This window comes from Macaca mulatta, chromosome 7, assembly GCF_049350105.2.
Source record: "Macaca mulatta isolate MMU2019108-1 chromosome 7, T2T-MMU8v2.0, whole genome shotgun sequence".
NCBI classification, from domain to species: domain Eukaryota; kingdom Metazoa; phylum Chordata; class Mammalia; order Primates; family Cercopithecidae; genus Macaca; species Macaca mulatta.
In genome coordinates this window covers 56,039,379-56,057,993 of record NC_133412.1, presented here as the reverse complement: position 1 = coordinate 56,057,993, position 18,615 = coordinate 56,039,379, and the positions used below count along the sequence as shown (strand labels likewise).

Sequence of the window (18,615 nt, the reverse complement as noted above, 5' to 3'; positions counted from 1 at the left end):
AGGCAGAAAGAAATCATTTGATAGAAAGGATGCTGAGGCTCTGGAAGGGAAAGGGACTTGCCTGAAGTCCCAGGGTGAAGCAGCATCTCTGGACTCCCAGTCCAGTGCTTTTGCCCAATACTGCACTGCTTGCCTCTACCCATCTCCGTTGGTCATTACCACATCCTAGGGCAAGCCCCAATCCCTGCCTCATTTTGGTTTATGGGCGCTGGACCCACAGCCCCACTCTCCAGCCATTTGGAAACAAAAACAGATGCTATTGTTTTCCTTAGAGAACATGGCCAGTAAACAGGGCACACTGGGAATCAGAGTGAATGTCCTTGAAAGAGGGCCATGGGTCAACAAGTTCAAGCCAGAGGATGTAGAATGCTTTTCCTTAGAAATCCTTGGGAATGGGAGTGGGCTTCAGACACTCCCATCCCTTCCCCGGCAGCCACCCCTATCACATTGGTTTAGACTGGGTAGGGTGGGGGGGGGGGTGGTGGATAAAAAATCAGATTGCTCATGGCCCCCAGGCTCCTTACCCAACTGCTTCTGTCCTAGCCCAGGCTTGGTGCCATTCTCACACTCTCACACTCATGTGATGTGTCACACACATCACAAACCTTGATGGTCACGCAATCACAGCCTGGTCTCTGCTCCTGTGGTCCAGAGGCTGGACACCCCCTGGGATGGCTCAAAGGAGTCAGGACTTGGAAGTGGGGACATCAGGGTAGCTGAAGGAAATCCACACACCCAGCGTATCTCAGGGTTCAGGCTCTCTGACCTGAGGTAGGCTCCCCAGGGGCTGGGAGAGGAGTTGGAGGGAATGGAGGATGGAGGACAGCGAGAAGGAGGAGGAATGCAATGGGTGGGGCGGCCGCCAAGAGTGAAAATAGAGGGAAGCGCCATGTAAGTGCTGGAAAGAAGGGGGCAGGTGGGATGAGCTCCATAGCCCCCTCCCCAAAAATGACCACCTCCGGGACTCAGCGCTCCCTGGGGGTAGGCTCTGCCAGCCCTCAGCCACACGTGGCTCTGGCATCCATGGTCCCAGTGCCTTGGAAGGAGAGGGCCGGTTCTGGCATCCAGGTCCGATGCTCTGGAATCCAGTCCCATGTCAGGGGAACATCTGACCCCTTCCCTGCCCAGTTCAGTGTTGTGGGACAGGGCTGCTGTCAAGACAATCCCCAGTCCTGCCCTCCTCCCTGAGTGGGCCAGATAGCCCATGTAGCCTCTTCCCCACTTGCCTTTGTGGCACTGCCAGCCTGGTACCCTGGTGCCCATTCAGTCTAGTCCTTCATATTGCTGGGGCATGGGGAAGCTCTGAGTAACATGGGACTATAGAGTGCACGAGGGTTGCTGATGGCTGGCTCCCGTGCCCTCCCCATTCCTGTGCATTCTTGACAAAAGCTCCCAGCAACCGAGGGTATGCAGCAGCTGTAGACACCAGCCTGATGAATATCTCATTGTGGGGAGGGGGCCATAGCAGGAGTGGGGCTCCAGGGAAATACAGAACCTGGCCTGGGAGGTGTTGATGTGAGAGGCCCAAGAAACCTCTGCTTTGCATTTGCTGAATACCATCTGTGCCTCTCAGGAGGGAGAGTGCCAGGCTCAGGAGGTCCCTGCCCAAGCAAGGGAGCTTGGAAAGGGGGCTAGGGGTGGGCTGTGCCATTTTTGAGGGCTGGAAGGGGGACCAGCCAGCCAGACCCCTCTGGAGGTACTTGGGGCAGTACCGCGTGCCATGGCTCCTGAGTGACAGAGTCAGCTCTGCCCCCCACAAGACCGCTCCCTACCCAGAACTCACTGTGATCATGTGCTGGTTCCAGATGCCCATGCAGCCTCCTGGCAGGGGCATCAGTTGCACCACCTGCCCAGGATGGCCCACGGAAGGGTCTGCGCCACTCTGCCCTGCTATGGAACAACTCCTGTTCTGCCTTCGGGAAGAGGTGTTCGTTTAAGCGATGACTGGGCTGGCCCCCATGGCACAGTTATCACAGAGTCTGCTGCTACCCATGGCTGAGAGCTCTAGTTCTTCCTGGTGGTCTCTGAAGCTACCAGGACGGATGAACCGTGGCTTCACCCTCTTGGCCGACTCAGCTGCCTTTCATCAGCTCATCTGCCCCTAGGATCCACTCTGCCTCTGGCTGGCACCTGACCCGAGCCCCAGGCTCACGCCTCTGCCCACAGGCCCAGCAGCTGCTTCACCTCCAACTCCATCCCTCTTGACCAAGCACTGCCCCTCTGGACCAAGCTACTGGGGTGCCACTAGTGCCCCCACATGGTGCCCCCTCTCGGTACCCTTGGGTCCGGCTGTAGCTTCCTTCTGGAAGACACACTCCAAAACCCCAGCCCTGCTGTAGGGCCCTGTATCCCTGACTTTCTGCATCCTTCTCCCTCCTTCTGGGAACATGAACTTGCCCTGCCAGCCTGGTGGCTCCTGGAGGAGCCTGGGCCTGGACCATGGCAGGACCGGGAGCGTCTGCTGCTAGTGATGCTGGAGCCTGCACCCATGTCCACGTGATGTCCATGGCACAGTGGCCATTTGAGGCTGGGGGTGTCTGAGTGGTGGCTGCAGAGTGGGGACCTTACCTCTGCCTGAATGAAGTTCACCAGGGCCTCCCCTGTGCTGTCCTGCTAGGCATGGAACAGCTGGCCTAGCTGGGGGCCCAGGACCACACTGTAGAGCAGGAGCTGGGGGTCAGTGCCTGCGCTGGAGCTGGCTCTGAGGCTCTGGCTGCTGAGTGGCTGGACGGACCCTTCCAGATGCAAAAGGGGCCATCACCCTTTGAGATCCAGGCCCAGGCCTGTGTCTGCAGAGAGGCAGCGTGACCCTGGCGCACCACCCTCAGCTCTGCCCCAGCTCCTGGCACACCCCGGAATGCCCACAATCAGCACACCCACCTGGGCAGACAGTCAGTGTCCAGCTGCCCTCTAGCGAGAGGAGCACTTGCTTCTGGGCCATCACTCGGAAGAAGCGTCCAGAGGAAGTGTGCTTGTCGTCAGAGAAGCTCAAGTGGATGCCTCCATCCAGGGCTCCTGAGGACAGTCATTGGGTCCGGCTGGCCTGAGCTGGCTCCTCATCTCAGGGCACCCCTGCAAGCAGCAGGAACCCAGGGCCCAGCCCTCAGCACCCACCACTGTGTGAGAACAGCACGAGCCTGCCGTCCAGCTGGGCCTGCGTGAAGCTGTGCACCTTGGTGCCCGGCGCTGCCCACAGCACTACCCGCCCTTTGCTGGGCTGCTCAATGGTGTAAACCAGATGCTCAGGGGCCCAGAGTAACTGTCCATGCTCCTTAGGGCCTCCGCAGGGATGGGCACAGTGGCCCCCTCCCACATCTGGGAACACAGGCCTGTGAAGCTTCTGCCTTGCCCTGCTCACCCACCCCTTCCTCCCCGGCTCTGGGCTGCCACCAGGGTTCCAACTCTGCTGTGGCTCAGGCCCTCAGGTGGCATCGAGGCTGGCACTGCTCTGGCTCCCCTGCACAAAGGGCCCTCCCCACATTCACCTTCCCTGTCACCCCAGGGAAGGCCCCAGGGAAGGTCACCCTCCAGGCCCAGCCTCCTTGCTCTCCATCTGCCCTAGTCCTGTGTGTCCCTCAAGGCCAGCTTGTGTCCCCTACCCAAGAAGGCCCCTGTTCTTACCCTCACCAAGTTCTCACCCCCAGAAATCCCCAACGCTGACCCACAGTGCTCCTTAATCTGTCTCACTGGTGGGGCAGGGGTCTCCTTTCAGAGCCTCCGTGTGTGCCTGGCCAGGGTGGGGCACAGGTGGGAATGGTGATTTTAGAAACGGGCCCTCCCTCCGGCTGAGGGAGGGGTGGGTGGCACGGAGAGTGGGGGGCTGATGGTTGGTATGTTCTGCAGCACAGAATCAGCGCTGCGATGGGCCCAGGTGCTTCCAGAGCAGTTACGGGCCCTCCTCATGTTGGGTGAAGGGGACCCTTTTTCAGGTCTCCCACTTGCAAGCAGAGCAGGCGCCTGTTCCTGAGGTCCTGGTACCAGTCTTGGTGGGTCAATTACTTGCAGGCAGAGTTGCAGTGGGAGTCACATGCCCGGGAAACAGAGCCTTCTGGCATTCCTGGGCTCCCTGCCCCGGCCCCAGGGAGCCCTCAGGCTGAGCCTTGGCAGGAAGGGCCATAATGTGGGGAGCAGGGCCCCATTGCAGGGCTCCCGGAGCAAAAACGATGGCACCACCTGGTGGCCGCGCTGCCACACAGCCGTCCTGGCCTGTGGTTCCAGAGCACTGTGTTCCACTCTCCTGTGACCTCCGCACCATGAGGCCACCCCCTATGGGCACATCCTAGACCACCAAAGCCCTCCTCAGCGCCCCATGTCAAAGACAGCCCAAGTCAACTCTCCTGTGGAACCTTCAGTGACTCTCGCTGACCGCAGAGGATGCACCCCAGAAGCCGGCATTCAAAGCCCTGCCATGTGAGCTTAGTGAAGCCATGCCCTTTCTGTTCTACCAGAACTACTTTCACAAGCATGGAGAAGTTCCACCCCATGTCTGGGCCCTGGGTTCCTGCCAAATGGGGGCCCTGCTCTGCTGTGGCACAAGGGGCAGGAGTTTGGGGAGCCAAGCCGTGGCCTTCACTTGCTGGGATGAAGGTGGGAAGCTTATTGGCTCCTGCCCTGACACCTGCCCTTACGGGCTTGTAAGTGATTCTGTCAGGAGTTCTGGTCCTGAGCCACAGGAGAAGGAACAGCAGAGCCACCCATGGCCGCTCAGAAGTCTGCCTAACTTACCTGCAAGTGTCCATGACAAAACCTCCCACCTGTGTTCCGTTTCAGCACAATCTCACAACTCTCCTTCCAACAACCCCGTGAGGCATGCGGCAGCGTCCCCATTTTGCAGAGGAGGAAACTGAGGCTCAGACAGGGGGAGCTCTGTGCTGGGAAGTAGGGGACGCTGGCCTCTTTCTCGAAGCAGACATGGGGGATGGTGCCGGGAATACTCTCACCTGCAGGCCTGTGTTTGTAGTGAGGACGGGGGGTTGGTCATTGACAGGCAGGACGGTGACAGTGAAGGCCACAGGATGGCTCTGGCAGCCCATCTCGGAGGCGTTAGCCATCAGGACAAAACTGTCTGTCAGTGTCTCGCTCCCGTCGTGCACGTAGCGGATCAGCTGCTCTTCCACCTACGGACAGGCCCAGGGCTAGTCAGGCCCCAGCAGCACCCTTCATGTCCTGCCTTTGGGTACAGGAGGAGACTGACTCTTTTAGGGCTTCAGCTTCCATTGGTGGAAAATGGGGACCATAAGTTCTGGCTCCCAGAGGAGCTGTGAGGAAGAAAGGAGATACAGTATTTAAAGCACAGGTGCTTCTGAAATGTGACTCCCCATCTCCTCTCTGTGTATAACCCCCACACTGCGAGTCCCCAGGGCTCCCTCCATTCTGCCCCCAGAGCTGGGCTGCAGTCCCTGGGCCTCTCTCACAGCTGTACCTCTCTCCAGGAGAAGGCGCTGAGGGTCCTGGCTTGAGGTCCGTCCTCCTTCTGCAGGGCCCCATGCCAGGCCGAGGGTGAGGAGAGTGGGGAAGTAGGGCCCGGTGACACAGAGCAGTGGAGGGGCCAGGGTGAGGCTGCCACCCTCGGGGTCACTGAAGTTTTGCATCTCCAGTGGGATGGCAGCAGGCAGCACCTCTAGCTCCACGCGGACACCCTTGAGGGGAGCACCCAGGCCCAAGGGCACATCCAGTGAGAAGGCATCGCTCCAGGCCTCAGGGCGGGAGTGCAGGTACAGGACCCTGCCCACATCCACTGCCTCCTGGGAGAAGCTCTGCACGGGGTCCAGGCTGGGTGGCTCATCTGCCAAGACGCCACGAGACACCATCACCAGGTAGCCGGCACTCGGTGGCTTCTTCACTGAGAATACAATGTCTGCCAGCGGCACTGCCTCCTGGGCTGCCTGGTTAACAGAGGTCATGAGGACTCACAGGGGGCCACAGAGGCAGCCTCTGAGGGGCCATTGTGGCTCTAAGCAGCCAGAACAGACTTGATCTTGCCCCACTTATTCTTCCAGATACCACTGCTCATTTACACACACAAACACACATGTGGGTTCACACACACAGCAGCTAGACATGCAGCTGGTCACATTTTTTGTTTTTTGACAGTCTCACTCTCACCCAGGCTGGAGTGCAGTGGCGCAATCATGGCTCCCTGCAGCCTCAACCTCCTAGACTCAAGGGATCCTCCCACCTCAGTCTCCCAAGTAGCTGTGACCACAGGCACGTGCCACCATGCCCGGCTAATTTTAAATTTTTTGTGTAGAGATGGGGTTTCATTGGGTTGCCCCTGGCTGCTGGTCACATGTTAATACCCACCCTACACACGGTTACAGGGGGTCAGTCACACAGCTTGAGATGCACTCCCCCGGGGAGGTGCATAATCACATATCCCCAGACTCAGTGACACAGACACACAAGTTCATCATACGCTGACGCAGTCACACATGTACATATGCGCGTGCACACACACACACACACACGCCCCCCTGCTGAAGATCTGCTCAGGTCTGTGGCTGGTTTGCAGGCAGTGCCTCCCCAGCCCCTGTTATTACCATCCAGGACCATCAGAGGGCGCCCTGCCCCACCCCTCCTGGAGGCACAGCCACCTTCAGCCCAGGCCCTATGGAGCTCATGCCCCAAAGGCCACATGGGCTTCCTCACCTGATGGGCCAGTCACAAGAGGCTAAACCACCCCCAAACTCACATTCCTGTTCTATGCCTTTCCCCAGAATGTTCCTCCTGCCTGGAATACCACTCCCCATTCTCTGCTACCAATGGCCTGTGCTCTTCAGAGCCCGGCCCAAACACTGCCTCCTTCCGGAAGGCCTTCCTGATGCCAGATCTACTGGCTCACTGTCAGCCTCAAGCTCCAGACATGCAGACCAGAAGGGTCTCCGAAATTAGTAGTGTGGGAGAGTAAGGCTGAGCGGGCAAGGACTGGCCTGAGGTCACAGGGCAAGTCCTGCTGGAGTGAGCCTGCTGGAGGGCCCGTGGCTGCTCTGTGGGGTTCCTGGGTGGGTAGAAGCCCTTGACAGACCCTCCTAGTCCTGGTCTGGGCTCTGAGAAAATAGCGGGGAACATGTGGATCTGAAGAGCAGCCACCTGTCTCCATGGCCAGCAATCCCCAAAGTTCAGGACCCGTGATGCCCTCCCAGGAAACTGACTGCAATGCAGATTCTTGGGCTCCACTTCAGAGATTCAGTAGGGCTTGGTGGGGCCCGGGAATCTGCATGCTCAGCCACACCTTGGACACGAGTGGACATGAACTCTGGAGGCACACACAACTCCCAGGAGGATGGGTGTACAGCAAGCTCCCCAGAAACTCTTGGGAGCACAACATATACGGGAGCACATCTGAGACCTGTGCACACATGCAACTGGGACCACCACAGCCACAGCCCAAGTCACATGTGTACCTGGCATGGAAGCTGGGCCGGAGGCCCTCTACCTGGCCCACACCACCGCTCACCACCTCCAGCTGGTCCCTTCTGATCTCAGCTGCCTCTCCCTGGAAGACATAGATCTTCTTGTGCCGGACCAGCTTCAGTGGGGCCAGTGGGCCCTCTAGGGCAATGGTCACTTGTAGCATGGGATCCGTGTGCACTGGCCCCACTTCCATTGAGAAGATCAGGGTGTCACAGGTTCTGAGGCTGCCATTGAGGCCGTAGAGAATGGCCCCGTCTAGCAGGTCCTCCTGGGAGAAGGCTGTGGCTGGCTGAGTGGCCCAGAGCAACTGCCCCCAGCGAGGGCCGGCTGTGACATGGTAGTGCACCTCATCACCACTGCAGATGTCAAGGTTGGTGTCCAGGTGGGGCTCAGCTGTGTCAATGGTGCCCTGACCTCCTTGAGGGACCACAAGGCCAGAGCCGTTGGCCACAAGGAGGTAGGGCTCCGAGGCCTGCACCTCCAGCAGCGCAGTGGTCTGGTGTTGCCCATCAGACACCTGCAGCTAGATCCAGCCATGATCAGCCCAAGCGCATGAACAGGACTCGCCTCTTTCTGAGGCCTCCTGGGTGAAGTGGTAGATGGGCCGCGTGGGCTCATCCACGGCCACGATACTGCCAAAGAGGAGGTCCTTGCGGGTCAGCACCAGCTGGGCGTCAGCAAAGCCCGAGTCAGCATCGCTGAAGGCCACGTCGTCTGTAGTCAGCAGCCGCCGCCCACCCCGGGCCACATGGAAGACGCGGCTGATGGTCTGCACAGGGGCGTGGTCATTCACGGGTTGGATGGCCACCCGGAAGACTCCCCGTACCTCCTCCCAGGCCATGTCACCACTGCTCTCACCCTGGTGGGTAGCAACAAATGGGATATCATCTTATGTGGTCTCGGAGTCATCATGCTGGTAGACCAGCCGGCCACGCAACAGGTCTTCATTGGTGAAGGATGTCACCATAGTGGTCTTGTCCCGTGTCCCACGCCAAGCCAACCTCCCATGGCGGGGCCACTCCATGACCTCATAGAGGTAGCTGGCACTATTGAGACTCTTGACAAAAGAGGTGGTCAGCAGAGAGGACACCCTCACCACCCTCAGGCACCACGAGGAGGACATTGGTGAGGACGGGCGCATCTGGGTCACCACCAATGTGGATGGGGAAGGTATAGAGTGGGGAGAAATATGGCGGAGCTCTGACACGGAAACGGAAGGTGTCCTCGACTGCCTCCGAGGCATGTGCCGTGGCCCCATAGGTCACCCGGCCAGCCCGTATGTCATCCTGGGTGAAGCCCTGACCATCTGACAGCCTCGTGCCCTGAAGTTGAAGGTTGCCTTTTCTGGGAGCCTGAACCACCTCATAGTGGAAGGCTGGGGGGCTTGGGCCTGCCTCCTCCAGGGTGGCCTCCAGGTGGGCTGTGGTGAGGGTCTCCTGCTGGGTGTTCTGAGTGTGCAGTGGCTCCAGCTGCAGCATCCACACGGTGGCTCTCTGGATGGTCACTGGGAAGGACAGATTGCTCAGGATCTCCTGGCCCACCTGCACCTCCAGGGCCAGGTTCTCCACGGTGTCCTCTGTGTGGTGCTGTGGGTCGGTGCTCAGGTACCTCATGCGGCCCTGCTCCACATCCCGCTGGTGGAACGCCTGTGTAGCCCACCACTCAGCACCCTCCACCCCACCTGCCCCCTGCTTCTGCAGCTCCCCAAACTGCAGGGCTCTGGTGACGCGAAACAGCACGCTCACATCCTGCCCCACGGCATTGGTCTCCACCGACAGGTTGGCGGGCAAGATGGGCATGGCAGGGCCTTGGGCCTTGCTGCGGTGGATCTGTATGGCCAGCCGGACAGCCACCACCTTCAGCGTGGCCGGGGGGCTGGCCTGCAGTCCATCGCTGACCCGGAATGTCAAGTCCTGTGCAGGGCCACCGCGGTGGACACAGACTAGGCTGCCGGCCTTCAACTCCTGGCAGGAGAACTCGGTTGCTGGCTCCCCAGGCTGGTCTCGGCGCTGCACAGGGAGGCCAGAGGGGGTGCCGAGGAACTGGAAGGTGAGGCCCTCACAGGCAGAGTCTGGGTCATAGGCCTGGAAAACCTCGGGCCCCAGCGGCTTCTGTGTGTGTTCCAGGATCACCATGAAGCTGCCATGTGGGAAGACGATGCGGGGAGGGTCATTGACAGGGTTGACCTGGATGGGCAGGAGGTCAGTTTGGCCCCTCCGCAGGCATGAAGGCAGAGGCACCCGAGCCGTCACTGACACCTCCAGCACCAGCTGGTCGGAGGTGTCCTCAGAGCCATCGTGGATGAAGCGGGCCTTGCGGTTCACCACGTCCAGAAGGGTGAACATTTTTTGTGCCTGGGCACCGGGGCTTGAGCTCACCGTCACGTGCCCCTCGGGTCACGCTGAACAGCACCTGGGATTTGAGCAGCTCTGAGGAGGCTGCAGTCATTGAGGGTGGCTGCATGGAGGCAACCCCTCAGGGGTCGGCTGCTTCCCCTCAGGTAGGGCAGGCCAAGGCTCCCAGTACCCCCAACAAAGAGCCCATAGGGGACCTCTATGGGGTTTCCTGGGACTGTACAGGAGGCGTTCAGAAATCCATCAACTGACAATGTGGCCCAGCCCTCTAGGACACTCAGCACCATAGTATGGGCAAAGGAGTCACTCAGCAGCTTCTCTGCTGGGGTCTGCAGCTTCAGCTCCTCCTGGCTCAGGACAAATCTGACCTTAAGAGGGATGGGGAGTGGGAGATGGGGAACAGACTTTTGAATCCATCATTTCCCTTATAAAAGCATAGTGCGTTCCCCACACTTGGGGCCCCAGAGTGGAAAACCTAGGATGAGGGCCTCTGGTGCCACTCCTCTTGCCATCCTGCCATCTCTTTACTCATCCTCCAAACACTCACCAAAGGGACTCTGGGCCAGGCCTGGATGGGCTCTGGGGACCGTGATGTGAATCAGATGTGATCCTCGCCCACAAGGAACTGACATACGGTAAGATGCTCTCCTCGAAATCCAACCTGATTTGTAAATTCTCCTCCTCTTTCCTCAAGTGAGAGGTGCCAGAAATATTGTCTTGGAATCTAGATTTCACCCCTAGAAAAATAGGTAACTGGGAATGCAATGACAGCAGCAGACTGGCCAAGCCCTAGTCCTCTCCCTACTGGGGTGTGGAAGGAGATGGCTGACCCAAATTTTTTTTCTTTTAAAAATAGAGATAGGGTCTCATTGTGTGGCTCAGGCCAGCCTTGAACTCCCAGGCTCAAGTGATCTTCCCGCCTTGGCCTCCCAAAGTGGTGGGATTATAGGCATGAGCCACTGCACCCAGCCTGGCACAAATTTGGAATAAGACCCTGGGTTCTTAACTCTTCATGGTTTGGGAAAAGACTCAAGAAAGAGCCACAAGACTCCTCACTAACAAAGCTTGTGGTGTCTTGAAGGATGAAATGGAAAAATGAGGAAGCTGAGGCAGTACTGGTGCTGTTACTGTCGTGGACAGACAGTGGTGCTGCAGAGAAATTGGTGTAGTGCCACAGGGAAGCACAGGGGTCGTGGGGACCCAGGAGGGGGCCTCGCCCAGGAGGAGGGGATGTCCACACTGAGACTTTAAGGAGAGGCTGGAGTTAGGCATGTGCAGGGAATGGGTGAGGCACGCACCTGGCAGAAGGAGTGTGGTGACCAAAGGCCTGGCATCAAGCGACTGTAAGATGGCCGGGAACTGAAAGCAGTTCAGTGCGGTCAGAGCACAAAGGGCCAGCAAGGGCTTGTGGTGGGAAACATGGTTGGAGGGAGCCAGTGGGCAGAGCCAATTCATGAAGGATTTGCCATTTCTAGGCTGCTGCTGCCCATTCCACAGTGGAGAACTTGAGACCCTAAGATAAAAGTGACTTACACAAGGTCACACAGCCAGCTGGGGTTCACTCAAAGCTAGAGAAGGAATCCCACCCTGAATCCCGCCCGGATCCCAGGGGGACGTCGCTGACCTGCAGGCGTCCAGAGTAGAGCTGCAGCAGGAGGTGGTCAGCTGGGCCTGCTGCCAGGAGAAGGAGGGCTTCGGGCTGGGACGTGGAGAACTGCAGCTGTAGGTCTATGTCGGTCAGAGCTGTGGCCACAGGCACCTCCAGGTGGTTCTCACCGAAGAAGGAAGCTGTGTGAGAGAGGGAGCTGTGGTCCAGGCTCAGATGCTTGCCTGGAGGAGGTGAGGTGCCACAAAGAGGTACCGGTGGGTTGAAGAAAGGGGTCCATGCTGGCGCACCCTCATGGTTCTGCTATATGGTGCTGTCTGTGAGTACTGCCTGGATCCCAGCATCTTCTTGGTCCTGGCACCAGAAGGCACAGCCTCACCTTGTGTCCAGCCAGACCTTGACTTTGCAGGAGATCAGACCCAGAAATTCCCAGCAACTCAGGTCTCCTCCTTGGAGGTTCCTGGAGCCAGAGGCCTTTGCCAGCTCTGACTCACCTCCCCTGGGCCCCAGAGGAGTCTTCCTCCCGGGTCTGGGTCCCCTACCCCCCAAAGGGAAACATCACTGGCCTGATCACCTGGCTTGGTGGTCACAGCCCCGAGGAATGGAGTTTCTGGAGAATCACCCCCAGTCCAGACTGATCCCTGCTCAGATTCCTTCTCCTAAGTGCCCTTGTGCTTGGGCTCCTGTGCAGTGTCCGCCGTGCCATGCCCCGCCTCCATGGATTGGCTGGGGCCACGGCTGGGATCTGGTGGAGGTGTCAGCATGGCCCACCTATCCCCGCTTCTCTCTCAGGCCATCCTTCCAGCTGCCATTGAGGGTGGGGGCGGGAGCTTATTGGACTGAGTCTGAGAAGGAGCAAAGGCTCTGAGGCCAGATGGAGACCATGTGCAGGGTCAAACCAAAGTGGGCCCACACTTCCTCCATTACCCTGCTATTGCTTCCTGCTGGAGAGCTATTCACAGTCCCCGATGAGCAGTCAGATCCGGCCCCATTGTTTCCACCATGGCCAAGGAACCAGGGATGAGAACAGCTGAGCTCCCAACTTCCCCAGGCCACCACGCAGGCTGAGGCTGAAGACAGGGCCTGGGAACGGCTGAGGGTCTGCTGGGCAGACCAAAGAGGGCCTCGCCAGGCAGAAGGCCATACCTGGGCTTGCCTGGGGTTAGTGGTTCCTATGCAAGGCCCATTCTGTCCCACACCGGGACTCCTCCTCTTTTGAATTGCTGCTTCCTCCAGGCAGTTTCCCCAGATTAGCCTCCCTGACTTCCAACCCGCTGCCACAATTTCTGGTCTATGCCTTTTGTGGTGATAAAAGCCAAATATAACTTTGACTTTGCCTGCAGATGTCCAGGGCTGGGGGACAGACAAACACGGGTTAAAAACGGTGATTCATCCCTCTTGGGTTTCCCTCAAACCCCGAGAGCAAGCACAGGCTGACGGCCTTGATGGGGATGATCCGGCACCAGCCCCACATGCGCTGGTCCCTGGCCAGCCTGAGCCAGCTGCCATCCGCCTGAGAAAGCAGCTTCAGCCATTGGAGGAGTCGGAGATTTGTACACCCTAAGGGCAGCCAGCCCCACTGGGAAGGATGTCCAAGAAAGATCCGTAAAAACCCCTTGGGCTGAGTTAAATCCCCTCTAGTTATCTCCTCCTGCCAGCACTGCTGGCAACACCAGCACCTTGTCTGGGAAGCTAAGAGAATCAAGCGAGCCCTGCAGACCATCTGCATGGAGGCGGCCCAGCAGGCTCAGCAGGCCCAGCACAGCTCGGTACCAGCAAGGGACAGACCAGGGAACTGCAGGTGGCGGCCACCTACCGGGGTGCCTTATCTGCAAAGACATTGATTCCTTAGAGCAAAACACAGCACACTAAAGTGAGGGAGGCCATAGCACAAGGGGTGGGGGCACACGGCCCTGCAGGATGGAGCCACCACCGCCACCGGCTGGAGCGGCTCACAGCAGCTGTCAGGAGCCAACTGTTGAATGTTCAGGAATTTTGAGAGCCAGGTGATACTACCCATAGTGAGAATATTTATACCAGGAAAAGAGGCAAATACTGCAAATCAGGGTTCCCCCTCCCCAAGAAAGCCCATTGCTAAACATTTACCTACCCAGCACCCATGGGGAAAAGGGCACATCTCCCTGCGCCTACCCACCTGTGTTAGTCAGGGTTCTCTAGAGGGACAGAAGTTATAGGAGATAGATATAGATATAGATGTAGATATAGATGCAGATATAGATGTAGACATAGATGTAGATATAGATGTAGACATAGATATAGATACAGATACAGATACAGATATAGATACAGATATAGATATAGATATATAAAGGGGAATTTATTAAGTACTAACTTGCACAATCACAAGGTCCCTCAATAGGCTGTCTGCAAGCTTGAGGAGCAAGGAGACCCAGTCTGAGTCCCAAAACTGAAGAACTTCGAGTCCAATGTTAGAGGGGAGGACATGTCCAGCCTGGGAGAAAGATGTAGGCTGGGAGGCTGGGCCAGTCTCGCATTTTCACATTTTTCTGCCTGCTTTATATTCGCTGGCAGCTGATCAGATGGTGCCCACCAGTATGAAGGGTGGGTCTGCCTTCCCCAGCCCACTGACTCAAATGTTAACCTCCTCTGGCAACACCCTCGCAGACACACCCAGGATCAATACTTTGCACCCTTCAACCCAATCAAGTTGACAGTCAGTATTAACTATCACACCACCCTTGCACTAAAGGCATATGTAGACCAGCCAAGGCTTGGTCAATGTCAGGGCTCTGGGCCAGACAGGAACTGAATTAGATGGTTGGCCCTAACCACTGAACCGCCTGCCTGCAGCCCCCTCCCAGCAGAAGACAGTAGAGCCTGTTTGGCTAGAGTGGGAGGGTGGCAGGAAGCAGAGGTACTTTCCAGAGCGCTGGGGTCTGAATGGGTCCATTGAGGGGCTGGACCCTGCTACTTCCTGTGGGGCTGAGTGGGAGGGGCTCACACAGGCTGTCTTGTGCTGCTGGAGCGCATAGCCAGGCAGCCCCCCATCCCAACAGAGGCCTCTGAGGCCTTGCTGGCCAGGGCTTTGGAAACTCTGACAGCACCACTTCACCCACCTCCCAGTCTCCATTTTTCTGCCCCTTTTACGCTCTCTGAGGGGCTGCAGTTGCAAAAACCCAGAATCCCTGTCTTGGAGGTGGTGGGGGATGGGGGGCATTTGAAGAGGGGCTTTGAATGGAGAGGGTGTGCAGGATAAAGATGTAATAAGCTAGGAGTCAATCCAGAAGACTTCCTGGAGGAGGTGACAGTGGTGTACAGTCACAGAGAGGGAGGAAGCAGCAGTCTCTGAGGACAGCAGCAAGGCCAAGTGAGAGACTGGCAGGGGTACACAGGTCCCCCTCAGGTGGGGCAGGGAGGGTTTCTCCTCCCTCACTCCATAGAGCATCTGACTAACTTGAAGGAAGAGAAGTAGAGGGGAAAGTAGAATGGGTCAAGCCAGGCTCAGCCGCCTGCCTGGGGGGAGGGGGGAATGGAGGAGGTTGTGGGGAGACATCGGCACAGGCTGGATGGGACCTGCCCTTGACTCTCCTGGGTCAAGAGGACCCATGATTCATCAAAACACCAGTCCAGACCTACAGCAGCTCCATGGGCTGCCCTCTGAGCCAGGAGAAGGGGCCCACTTCAGGCCTCAGTGTCACCATTCTGTAAAATGGGCACATCCCTCCCACCTCTTCTCCCTCCTGACTCTGGGGATTAGTCCTGGGGGTCCCTCCCTGGTCTAGGAGTTTGCTGTCCATATGGATGTGGAGAAGGTTAATGGCGTGGGGTGTCTGGAGGTGCCAAGCCTTGGGCATGAGAGGAGCAGGATGCCCCACAGGTCTGGGGGCCCGTGGGAGGGGCAGGAAAAGTGCTGCGTGTATGGGCTTCTCTCTGGAAGGTGCGTCGGTGAGCGTCCAGGGCTGTATATTAATAGATGTGTATTTGTGTGTGCCCGCAAGCATGTGGGTGGCTGCTGGGGGTGTGCTTTGGGTTTGAGTAAGGCTGTGTGTTTGTGTGTGTGTGTGCGTGTGTGGGCCGGGAGCTGCCAGGACAGAGCAATGATTGTGCCTGGGCCTGTCCTGCCCTTCGCTGCCCGCTGCCATTACTTGGCTGGGCCTGGCTCCATGAAAGGGGCTGTGTGTTCTTGGAGGGTTCCTGCCCCTCCTGCTCGGCGCCCATAGAGAGGTTTGCTAAAGGTGGGTATGTCCTCAGGCTTCCCACCCTTCCTCCTCATGAACAGGGCACTGCTGTCTGGGCCTGAGGGTGGGGTGGCTCCATCCTTCCTGAGACCTAGGCCTGGGGGCACAGAAAAAGCCTGTGTCCTCCCCTCCCAAGTCCCTTCTCAGGGGCTAGGGGAAACCTCAGTCAAGGTCCCCAGCAAGCCTCCTCTGGCAGGGCAAGGGCTGCGCTGGCATCTCCGGGCTCCCTGGAGGCACTGCTAGGAGGAGTGTGGATGGGCCCCTGAGGCTTCCATCCTGACGCCCAGCCCTCTGTCTGACACCAGGCTCTGGGGAGAAGGGGCCACTGTGAAGGGAGCATCTCTGCCCCTCAGGCCCGCTTCCCCCTGCCAGGGCCCCACCTTCCCCAGTCAGCCCAGGGCCAGGTCTCAGGCACAGATGCCTCTTCCAGGCTGAGGGCTGCTGTGGGCTCTGTCCTAAGTCCTCAGAAGCCCCAGGGGTGAGCGAGGCCACCTCCATCCCTGTCTCTGCCCCATCTTCCCATCTCTCCTTCACCTCTGGCCTTTGCTGCTGCTGTGCTCTGCCTCTGCTCCCCCTAGTCTCTCCTTAGCTCTGTCTTTGGCTCCCACTTCCCTCTGCCCCATCCTGGCTGTCCCTGGGCACATCACCCTTTGCCTAACTTCTCCACCATAGCCCCTTGTGGTTTAGCACCATGGGTGGAGATCCTGGCTCCGGGTCTAGGCAGGCAGGGGTGAGGGAGTCTGAGGGGGCTGTGGGCTGGGGTGCTCTGGGAGGGCCAAGGCCAGGATGAAGGGCTGTCTGTCTCCCCTCATGGGTGTGTGTGTGGTGGGGCAGGGGTGGGGTCGTGGCTCACCTGGGGGCTGAATGCCAGCTGTGTGAGAGCATGGACAGGCCAGGTGTGCTTCCCCAGCAGCAGACCCTCCCTGAGGTCACCTGGCCCTCTAGACCTCAGGTCAGTTCCCCTCCCCTTGCACCTCCAAGGGACTCCCCAATTTTTCTTCCGCCAGCAATCTACTTTCGAGCCAGCAGGCGGGGCGTGGACGAGTGTGTGTGCAGGAGTGTGGGTCAGTGTCACGTGTAAACATGTGTGTGGCGGCAAGGCAAGCGAGGAGGGGGGGTGCTGAGTCCACGGTCTGGCCCCACTGTGGGCCCTGGATACTGAGCCATAACTGGAGGCTCCCTCCCCAGCACATTGGTCTCCCTGGGCTCCTCAGGCAAGGGAGAAGCTGTCTGATGTGCCTACTCAGGTGCCAGCCCCTCTCAAACCTCCTCTCGGCAGACCCCCCAGGCTCAGCCACCCACACTGAACTGTCGCCTTCCCCCAACCTGTTACTCTGAGGGTTACCAGGGGGTAGGTTACATGGGAGACTTAAGGTCAGACTAAGGGGACCACATAACCTGCCCAGTGATGACATTGGGGTCACCAGGGCTCAGGCTAGATGGCTCATCGCTGGCCGGGGTGGGCTGCCTGGGAGACACTCACACACCTGCAGACCCCACAGGGCTCACTGCCCATTAGCCACTCTTCCTGGCTGCTTCCAGACTGGGATTCCACCACCCAGGGCCACCCCGCAGCCCACGGACTGCCTGCTCCTCTCCTGTCCCATGAGCTACCGAAATGTGGACAACAGTAGGTTAGTTCTGGGCCAGGCGTGGTGGCTCATGCCTGTAATCCCAGCACTTTGGGAGGCTGAGGCAGGTGGATCACCTGAGGTCTGGAGTTTGAGACCAGCCTGGCCAACATGACAAAACCCTGTCTCTACTAAAAATACAAAAATTAGCTGGGCATGGTGGGGCACGCAGGTAATCCAAGCTACTTGGGAGGCTGAGACAGGAGAATCGCTTGAACCCAGAAGACGGAGGTTGCAGTGACTCGAGATTGTGACACTGCACTCCAGCCTAGGAGACAAAGAGAGACTCTGTTGCAAAAAAACCATAACAAAACAAAACAGTAGGTTAGTTCCAAATCCCATGGATCTTACAACAGCAGCTGTCCTCTCAGGAGACACTGCTTTATCCCAGTGGGGCGCTGGGGTGCCAGGCACCTGCTCAGGTGACTGCTTCCACATCTAAATGCTGCAGAGACCTCTGCCAGGGTCAGGGCAGCCCGATCCCTCCTTGCCCCAAGAACTCTTGAGCCAAGAGACACACACTCAGGTCAGCTGACCTTCTGTTTAGTGGCCTTTCCGGTCCCCTGCAAGGCCAAGGAAGCCAGGGAGGAAAACAGTTTCCTCAGCTATTGGCTGGGCCCTGACCCTGGTCACTGGCCTCAGCTGCAGTCCTCTAACCAAGCGCTCTGAGTCACCCACCTAGAGGAGCATGTACTGGGGAACATTTCCAGTTAAGGGAACCCGTCTGGAAGAAGAGTGGAAGCAGGGGCAGGTGGGGTGGGAGAAGCTGAGCTTGGTCCACAGAGGCTGATAGGGGCCGCACGCTGGGCTCCCGGCCACATGTCCCAACCCTGGGGCCTAGTGGAGCACAGAGGAAGCAGGAGGGGAAATGAGAGGTTTTGAGGGAAGAAGCAGCCCAGAGTCCACCCAGGCTGGAGGGCTGGGCCGGGGGAGGAGGAAGCGGGGCCTCAATGGTGTCTTTGTGCAGGCCCTGCTGCTCCCCAGGCCTCAGGCGAGGAGGGTGGGGTGGCTGCGGTGGGGAGTGGTTCCAAGAGGCTTTTCCCTGCCTTATAATTTTCCCCCTTGTACAGGGAGATGGGTGGGTTTCCAGGCCCCTTCCGTAACCTCCTTTCTCCCCACTTTCCTGGCCCTAGCGGATCTGGGACCCTCACCTCAGTGGACCCAGGCTGGGGTAAGGTTTCTGGCAGGGAAGAGAAGAGTGAAGGACCCTCACTTGGCACTGGGGCTGCCCAGCACCCCCCTCCCAGGCCCAGCAGGCTCCTGGGAGGCATCTCCCATTTTACAGGTGAGGAAACTGAGGCTCAGAGAGCGCAGTCCTCTGCGCTAGCCTGTGGAGCAGCGGCAGGGCTGGGACTTAAGCTCCTGCGGGTGTGGCTCCAGAGCTGGGGGCT

General features: G+C 58.5%; 1 protein-coding gene across 1 annotated transcript; it reads right to left on the bottom strand.

The window, feature by feature from the left end:
- Positions 1 to 2,230: 2,230 nt before the first annotated feature.
- Positions 2,231 to 12,137, bottom strand: LOC704796 (chondroitin sulfate proteoglycan 4-like). Its single transcript, XM_077938805.1, is given in 14 exon segments — positions 2,231 to 2,416; positions 2,569 to 2,735; positions 2,881 to 3,015; positions 3,115 to 3,247; positions 3,250 to 3,315; positions 4,941 to 5,117; positions 5,423 to 5,489; positions 5,491 to 5,885; positions 7,460 to 8,479; positions 8,481 to 9,780; positions 9,782 to 9,843; positions 9,845 to 10,135; positions 11,392 to 11,654; positions 12,041 to 12,137. Coding segments are annotated over 14 exon segments (4,359 nt in total).
- Between the last annotated feature and the right edge of the window lie 6,478 nt (positions 12,138 to 18,615).